This window comes from Liolophura sinensis, chromosome 6 (assembly GCF_032854445.1).
Source record: "Liolophura sinensis isolate JHLJ2023 chromosome 6, CUHK_Ljap_v2, whole genome shotgun sequence".
In the NCBI taxonomy this organism is placed as follows: domain Eukaryota; kingdom Metazoa; phylum Mollusca; class Polyplacophora; order Chitonida; family Chitonidae; genus Liolophura; species Liolophura sinensis.
This window is the reverse complement of record NC_088300.1, coordinates 74,289,508-74,299,291: the sequence shown is the minus strand read 5'-3', so window position 1 is coordinate 74,299,291 and position 9,784 is coordinate 74,289,508. Positions and strand designations below refer to the sequence as shown.

Genomic DNA, 9,784 nt, shown 5'->3' with positions numbered 1-9,784 from the left:
GCCTTGGGGATGGTATCCATGGGAGCCACCCATGCCCACAGCGAAAGGACCTTCGGCTGCTCTCGTGTAACTGTGTCAAACTTGATTCAACGTTACAGACAGACAGGGCAGGCATCGGACAGGCCAAGAACAGGCAGGCCTAGGGTAACTACGCCCAGAGAAGACGGGTACCTGCGCACCTTACTCATGAGGAACCGCTTCGTGACAGTTGTACGCCGTTGGAAGCGACGTGATTGGCAACGTGTTGTTTTCACGGATGAAAGCCGCTTCTGCATGTTACGAGCCGATGGCAGACAGCGAGTTACGGTCGAAGAGACGTACGAACGGCTGCGCCATTCGTCCAGGAGGTGATACCGTTTGGTGGTGGCAGCATGATAGTGTGGGGTGGGATTTGTGGAGAGGAACGGACACCATTGCTCATCATCTACGGGAACCTAACAGCTCAACGTTACGTTGGTGAAATTCTACGTCCTGTTGTCCTGCCATTCCTTCAACAGCAGGCACGTGGTGTCCTGTACTAGCATGACAACCCCAGACGCCATACAGTTCGAGTTACGCAGAACGCCAACGACGTCATGTCTTCCCGTGGCCTGCACGTTCCGCAGATATGTCCCCCATACAATACCTTTGGGATATCATGGGTCGTCGAGTAAGACAACGGCCACACCTTGCAGCCAACCGACAAGAACTGGCGTTCGCTCTCCAAGATGAATGGAAACGAATCTCATCAGACTGACTTTTTCTATGCGTCGGAGAGTTTTCGCATGCATTGAAGCAAGGGGTGGCCATACGCGATATTGATTGGTTTTGATATTGACTGATTTTAAAAAATAATCAGCTTTTTGTGTACTCTGCCCATTGTTAACAAAGATGGAATGGCTGTTTTTCTACCCCTGCTCTGTTTGTTCACTTGTAAAATGATTTGAGGGCTGCCTGTCCGTTCTTTCTCAAGACTCAATATCTAAAATCATTGGTCTTTTCAACATATTAAACTTCAGTCATCCTGTTTTTTGCTTTGGCAAAATAAATTTATTTGAAATTGAAAGCTTCTTTTGGCTGTCAGTTTATATATACATATGTATACGTCATATCCATCGATTGTAGGCCTTACGCTAGTTGCGTATTCAATTCCTCTATTTGACAACAAATTATACTATAGGTCTAAAGACGTAAAGGAGAAAGTTAATGTTACTGTTTCCCCACCTTATTTCACCGTTAATGTATCAAGCCTACGATTAGTAGCTTGAAAACGGTTGTGTTAAACGTTACATTTGTTTGGATGTTGGTATTGCGATCTATTTATGGTTGATGACTAGTACATATGCATGCAGGCCTATGCGAGTGTCTGCTAATACTGAAGTTAGAAGATATAGCTGTGTGAGACTATTAGGGCAAGCCGTTTTGATATTTATACATATATGTACAAAACAACTATACATTTACATGTATGTCCAGTTCTTTTTCACACATGTAAAATAAACGGTTATTTTACGCGTTCAAAATTCTTTCATATATATGCACAATACATTTGTACAAATTCCTTTTCTATATGTGCAAATAAACATTATTTACGTATGTACAAAACAAATCGACATACATGTACAACACAATTGCATGTATATCAATTTACCGAAGCCTTTAAACATGTATATATGGTAAAATAATTGTACATACGCACAAAAGAATTAATTGCGTTCATATATATATATATATATATATATATATATATATATATATATATATATATATATATATATATATATATATATATATATATAATGTGCGTGTGTGTGTGTGTGCACTTGTTTTGCACTTATGTGTATAAATCGAGAATAAATATTTAAACTTCCTACGGGGTTATAAATTATAAGCTTAGACCCCTATAAATACGGCACATGTACTGTCCTGTATAGGTTGCTCCAAGTTATCCAACCGGCCTGTATCACCGAAGCAAATTTAGTACTAGTAATTACGTCATCGAGTTTAGGCCGGCATGTAGTTTATGTATTTCATCGGTTTAACTGGTTTTATTAGTATCTAGATAATAAAGATACACGTGAGTTGTTTGCTAACCCTCATGATTATGATCGCAAGTGTTATAAAGCAATATGTATGAGCGACACCGTTATACATGTGACCGGTCCTATAAAATAATATGGGTATAAATAATTCCATATCGGGCCAATATATATAGGCCTACGCGTTCAAGCATTAAGTGGTGTCTGTTTGTTTGTTTCATGTCTGTAAAATGGACTGATATATTCTTGAGAGGAATGATAGCTCTTTCATTAGTGGTTGTTATTTGCTAATGTGTTAATACAAGATACAGAACATGAGAAATGTACGCCCGATTGATGGAAAGGTACGAGTCCCGAAGTTGCTGGAATGTTCTCGGATTGTTTACAAGCACAGTTAACCACGTGTTTCTAGCGACCCTCATCAGAACTAAAGTTACCACTCAAACTGCGCGGAAACAGACAACAAGCGATATAGTTGATATTTAAGGAATCAATACACAAAACACAATGAGTGATGGTGACAGAAATGAACGCCAACAGCCGCGGAACCTGACCGGGCTGTTACGGCTTTGTGCAGAGACAACCAGAGAAGATACAACAACAACATCTCAGTTCGAAGAAATGGATCAAGAGGTATGAAGAGTTTAAGATTTGTCTGTAAGTTAGGTTTGGAAGATGTGAGAAGTCAAAAAAAAAATAATATCCGAAAAACCATTAATTTTTTACAGTACATTAGTGGCAAATTTACTTTACTTATTTTGTCTCTAATTACCAACTGCATAAATGCTTGGACCACCGGAACAGCAATCGAAGATAGACCCTGTGTGTTATTTTTAAATTTTCTTACTCTTCGTATTGGGAGTCCATCCTTATTTTTAGAAAACGTGGTGCGGATGTTAAAACCTCGACGTCCTTCCCGCTCGTAGCAATAGACCCCCCCCCCCCCCTTCCCTTACTTAGCTAATTTTTGATGACATTCTCGCATTGAATCTCTAATACTACATTGTTAATTCACTACCCGTAAGTATGAAAATAATTAACGCACTGCCTTGTGGTTACAGTAGCTGCAAGAACTTTGCCTCTCAAAAACCAAAAAAAAAAGAAAAAAAAAAAAACAGCACATTTTCAAATGCCAGCTTGATTGAACTGATCTCATACTGAAATATATGCCTGCGATAGAACATACAAGCAATGTGTGATATTGAACATCTTTAGTGCTATGGACCATTTTGGCTTTCCCATTGGTTATTAATATCACCGAAAGAATTGAAGGTGTGCTTTGTTCTCACAGGCCACTTTATCCGTCACATCTGTGTGGCATAATGGTCAGAATTGTGATTTCGCTGTTAAAAGTGGCAATTCATCCACATGTAGCTTATTCAAATATGTGATGGATTTTTTAGTTTTTAGTTTTTATTACATATTTTGTGGCTTGTTTCAGAGAAAGGATTTCCTGAATGCAGTCTTAAATGAAATAACAGTTAATCCAGTGGATAGGCTGAAGGAGTGTTTGAGGTTGATCCTGAGTGCAGGAGACAGTGATGCAGAGCACGATACAGTTGCGGAACTGCTTGAAGAGGTGTGCGAGATATGTGAGGAGATAGACATGGCCACAGGTAAGTGGCAGCAAATAAACTAGAGATGTGTGAGATATGTGAGGCGATAACACATGGCCACAGGCAAGTGGCAACAGATAAAGTAGAGGTGCGTGAGATTTGCAAGGAGATAAACATGGCCAAAAGTAAGTGGTGACACGTAAAGTAGAGGTGTTTGAGATGTGTGAGGAAGTAGACCTGTTCAGAGGCAAGTGCAGAGAGATAAAGTGAAGGTGTGTGAGATGTGAGGAAATGTGCTTGGCCACAGGTATGTGCTAACTAGGAAGGGTAAGGTGGGAGTTGTGGTGTGCTGATTATAGTTAAAAGGGGTAGGGTGGGATGTTAAGATAACATGAAAATGACACCAAAATCAGAAGAAAGAGCATGAAATCTTATTTGCAAATGTGATCTTTAACTTTTTTTTCGATTTTTTTTCTTGCAGGAGAAAAAGGTATGGGAAAATATATTTGTATGTTGGGTATTTGGGACTACAATTTGGTATCGTTTTTGCATAACAATGTTCTAAATAAGGATGTGATGCATGTCTAATAAATTTATTTGAAATTGTTTATATCCAATCACGTACATTTAATCTGAATTATGACAATGTTTATGAATGCATAAAAAATGTAAATATGATAAAAATTCAGGTTGAACACATTTGTTAGCTGAAAAGACCAAATTCACGAGCAGATATACTTATTAAACATGCTTCATACTCATTTATAACATCATAGCAAAAAGACCAAGAGGTGGTCCCAAATACCCACCGTACAAAAATATTTTCAAGTGACTGGTTTCGGTTTAAATAAAAATCCACTTTTCGTACTTTTTCGCCTGATGTAATTTTTATGTTTTCTCAACCAAACGTGCAAACCTCTAGCATGACTGCATTTACATGAGTTAGGGTGGAATGTTAAACATGCAAACCTCTGGCAAGGTTGCAGTTATATGGGGTAGGATGGGAATTCAAACATGCAGACCTCTGGCATGATTGCATTTATATGAGTTAGGATGAGATGTTAAAAGTGCTAACCTCTGGCATGGTTGCAGTTATGTTGGGTAGGATGGGATGTCAAACGTGCAAACCTCTGGCATGATTACAGTTATTTGGGGTAGGATGGGATGTTAAATGTGCAAACCTCTGGCATGATTGCAGTTATATGGGGTAGGATGGGATGTCAAACGTGCAAACCTCTGGCATGATTGCAGTTATATGGGGTAGTATGGGATGTTAAATGTGCAAACCTCTGGCATGATTGCAGTTATATGGGGTAGGATGGGATGTCAAACGTGCAAACCTCTGGCATGATTACAGCTATATGGGGTAGGATGGGATGTTAAATGTGCAAACCTCTGGCATGATTGCAGTTATATGGGGTAGTATGGGATGTTAAATGTGCAAACCTCTGGCATGATTGCAGTTATATGGGGTAGTATGGGATGTCAAATGTGCAAACCTCTGGCATGATTGCAGTTATATGGGGTAGGATGGGATGTTAAATGTGCAAACCTCTGGCATGATTGCAGTTTATGAATGCATGTAATTATACACATTTAAACATTGTTCAGTATGTAAGTTGGATCTCTAGCATTCTGTTAGGGATTTTAGCTAGCAGGAATGACACATTATTGTTTGAGCTTTTTGAACTTGTTAAGAAATACATTTTGTTAATATTTATGTTCGAACAAATCAGAACAAGGAGCTTTCATATTTTTGAGTGGTATTACTTATAATAACTGTATCTGAGATAATGTTATCTTTTCATTGCTTAGACTTTTACAAAATTGGCGGTTACCAGATCCTTCCAAGGCTGTTGCACAGTGGAAACTTTGAGCTGAGATGGAGAGCTCTGGAGCTGATAGCAACCTTGGTGCAGAATAACCCAAAATGTCAGGAAACAATCCTCGAAGCTGGCCACTTACCTGCACTGTTGGAATTGCTGGACACTGATTCAAATGACATGGTCAAAATAAAAGCACTGTATGCAACATCTTGTAAGTGTCAAACATCTTTATAATAGAGAAGTTTTGATAAAATTGTATACTTGCTGCTGATGGTTTTCAACTATTTTAAATCAAGTTTTCTCCTGAGAAGTATATATAATCCACTTTTAAAATTATTTTACAGATTATCCCTGTATTGATTTGTTGTTTTTGCAATGTTTGCTTGCACGTTAGGCTGTGAAGATAGATGACCTATACTATTTGATCTTGATTCTGGGTGTCTGTGTTATAGGTTTGCTCAGGGATCTGCCAGAGGCACAGAAACAGTTTGAGGAACATGATGGGTTCTCCAAGATAATGAGAGCCATGCAGTGTGATGTGGAGAAATTGAAAGTGAAAGGAGCTGTGTTGCTAACCAGCCTCTGTTCACAACAGCCAGCATTTAAAGGTAAGGTTTATTTGTGGTTATAACCACAAACACTGAAAAACAACAGTGGTAAAGACCATAACTCTGCATTCAACATGATCAACATTTGAACTAATGGTCTGTGATAATAAGACAATAAAGAATTCAGAGAACACGTCGGTAGCTTGTACATTCAAACACGGCCCCCCCAAACCCAAATAAAGTTGAATCCCACTGTTGTACGCAGATATTACTGTAATTCTTCATCCTTATTGTATGTTTGGAAGGTGTATAATCAAGCATATTCTGAAGACATTATTCTTTGTTGACTGATAAAATTATGCTTTTTGTAAAGACCTGAAATTTGCAAAGCCAACCACTATTGTTTTGTATAATTATAAATATGCATAAATTGCACTGAAAGTTGCTCTTTCATATGTGAAAAGGTTAAGGAATTAGGGTATTCTCAAATAGGCAGTGTTAAGAAAGGCCAAAATGATTATGCTGTCACAAATATGACTGTTTATAGTATAGCTAAAAATTGCAAAGTAGTGACTTTGTATGTTATGGAGTTGTAAATCATTAAAAGATATTGTGGATAGTGGTCTTTGATATACAAATCGTGGGTGGCCATGGCAACCCTTGTGAATGCCTGAGCAAATGTTGAGCTATGGTAGTGAAAAACTCCCTTTTGAGAAATTCAAGCACCAACTCGCTGGATTGGTCTTTGATATGATTGGCTGAGGAAATACCCCACTGACAAGTCTCACTGCCTGTGTGAATGCATAATTTAAACTCCATCACTGTCTAGGAAGGCACATTCATCAGTCAGATAATAGGTCATCTTTGGTTTTCACTATTGCTGGTACTGGCTGGAGCAGTAGACAACTCAGCAGAATCACCGGCATATTTTTTGTCCTTAATCTGAAATGGTCGATAGGAGCAAAGTTTGCAGCAGATAAAACTGCCAGCTTAATATGTCATTGGCAAGGCATGGACACACTAAGCAGATTTTAGAAATTTGAATGTGCCTGAATAAGCGAAAAAATGTGATTTCCCCATCTTAAATTTTCAAAATGTGTACATCTCACCTAGGAAAGTTTATCAGTGAATTGCTCAAGGTTAGTGGTTTTCCTGAGGCACCTCAGTTTCCTCAACACATAAAATTGACTGCTATTTTACAAGGGAAAAATTCTTGACTGGCGTTAAACGTATGGGTTAATTTGTTTACAGACACGCTGTGTGACATTGGCATGGTTGATCAGCTGGTAGGGTTGTTAGGCCAGCCCCACACAGCCTGTCATGAACACATGATGTCCGCTCTGTTGGCCCTGGTGACTGATCATGAGAGAGCACAGCAGGAGGCCCAGAGGCCACAGCTACAGCTGTGCTCTCTACTACAGAACAGAATGCACACACTGCAAGGCAAAGAGGAATTTCAGGTAAGCTCCATGTGATGATAATATGTAGTGCCATTACAAATGGGCTCTATTGGATGACTAGCTCTAGTCTGTAACCATTATGCCACTCCATTTTCATTAGTGGGAGTAGTGGTGGTAGGGGTGAGGAGTATCGGTGGGGGGATGGTCGTTGCCGTGTGGTCAGGATGCTGGCATCATCCTGGAAACTGCTGAGGAAAAAATCCAGGAGAATGGTATTAAGCATCAATCAAAATAAAATAAATCAATTAAATTTTTGTATTTCTTGCATAGCTCATCTTTTTGTCGATGGCAAATTTCTTAAGGAAATGTACCAATCTGGTAATATGATGAAGTAGGTGTACGGTATGAAAAATTGTCAGGAAACTACAATACCAGTAATAACTATCTGAATACAGTCTGTGCAAATGTGACTTGACACCAAGTGAACATGACAACAGAAATGACTGTTGGTGCTGAGAACTTACCTGGCTATGTTTCTGTTTTTGGATGACAGGAGGAAAGGGATTATGCCAAGGAGATCATGAAGATTTGTTTTCTTAATGAAGTTGAGACGGATAAGGACAGCAATGAAGCCTGCAGGTAGCAGAGACCTGACTGAGTGTGTGACCCAGCTCATGATTGTGTACACACTGACTGACCGGAAGACTGAACAATGGAATCCAAGAGAGTGAAAATACACATTCAGTCTTTTTCATAAAGGATTTGACAATTGATGTGCAATTCAAGACAAAGGACTTCTCTGGTGTAGTTGTGTGATATGTTTGATGATTACAGCCATTAAAATGTTACTGTACTTGTAGGTTACTGAGGTCATGCTGAGAACATCTGGAAACTTTCCCATCATAATGCTAAACTGAAGTTCACAAAATATTTAACTAGCTGCAAGTATGTCATCATGTACCATGTAAGTCTAATTAGATATATTTATGAATGATTTTGTTAAGTATGTGTTCTTGTTAAAATGTTCTTACTTCCGAGATATATGTGCATATATTTATGTTACAACACACATTCATGTATGCTGTGTGTCAGAGTCATTCTACTGTGAGTCTGTTTGTAGCAGGTACCAACCAACCTTTCCCTCCAATAGTGGGTAGTTGATGACTGATCCTTTCCTTGGCTCTCATAACAACCATACATACAGTTCCCCTTTACAACGTAACCTGATGATGTTGCCATGGTTTGGTAGGTAGTAACCATGGTATAGCATTTTAATGGAATTTAAAATGAATTTCATTCCCCCAAATTAATAATGTCCTTTTCTGTGGAAGGAGAAGTGACCTAATACAGGCTTTATTTCTGCCACAATTGGTTATGTCTACACATGTAGTGCTGCATTACTGTTATTAAAATTTGAAATTAACAATCAGTGTCTATGATCTTTTTCAATTATGGAAGTCATAGAAGTAATTGTGTATGACGAGTCACCACACCTTGATATGTACCTGACAACCCACAATACCATGCTGGGTAAATGGCAAACCACCAGACCTTGAGAAGTACCTGACAAACCACCACCCTTACCAGTACCTGACTAACCACCATGCCTTGAGGAACCACCACATCTCACCAGGTATCTGACAAACCACCACGCTTCACCAGGTACCTGATAAACCACCACGCCTCACCAGGTACCTGACAAACCACCACACCTTGAGAAGTACCTGACAAACCACCACCCTTACCAGTACCTGACTAACCACCATGCCTTGAGGAACCACCACATCTCACCAGGTATCTGACTAAGCACCATGCTCTGTGAAGTACCTGACAAACCACCATGCCTCACCAGGTACCTGACAAACCAACACGCCTGGTGAAGTACCTGACAAACCACCACATCTCACCCGCTATCTGACAAACGACCACACCTCACCAGGTACTTGACCACCACATCTAACAAGGTATTTGACAAACCACCACACCTCAGCAGGTACCTGACAAACCACCACTTCTCAGCAGGTACCTGACAAACCACCACTTCTCAGCAGGTACCTGACAAACCACCACGCCTCAGCAGGTACCTGACAAACCATCACGCCTGGTGAAGTACCTGACAAACCACCACGCCTTGAGAAGTACCTGACAAACCACCATGCCTCACCAGGTACCTGACCAACCACCACGCCTCACCAGATATGTGACAAACCACCACGTCTCACCAGGTACCTGCCAAACCACCATGCCTTGTGAAGTACCTGACTAAGCACCATGCTCTGTGAAGTACCTGACAAACCACCACATCTACCAAGGTATCTGACAAACCACCACGCCTCACCAGGTACCTGACAAACCACAATGCCTTGAGAAGTACCTGAACAGCCACCACCCGTCTCCAGGTACCTGACAAACCACAACGCCTTCTGAAGTACCTAA

The 9,784-nt window shown here is 39.9% G+C and overlaps 1 protein-coding gene across 1 annotated transcript; it reads left to right on the top strand.

The window, feature by feature from the left end:
- Positions 1–2,393: 2,393 nt before the first annotated feature.
- On the top strand, positions 2,394–8,552 carry LOC135466805 (hsp70-binding protein 1-like). The gene is made up of 6 exons (XM_064744507.1): positions 2,394–2,651; positions 3,460–3,634; positions 5,390–5,611; positions 5,853–6,008; positions 7,200–7,408; positions 7,902–8,552. The coding sequence occupies exons 1-6, from the start codon at positions 2,526–2,528 to the stop codon at positions 7,989–7,991; spliced, it is 978 nt and encodes a 325-aa protein (XP_064600577.1). The 5' UTR covers positions 2,394–2,525; the 3' UTR covers positions 7,992–8,552.
- The last annotated feature ends 1,232 nt before the right edge of the window (positions 8,553–9,784 follow it).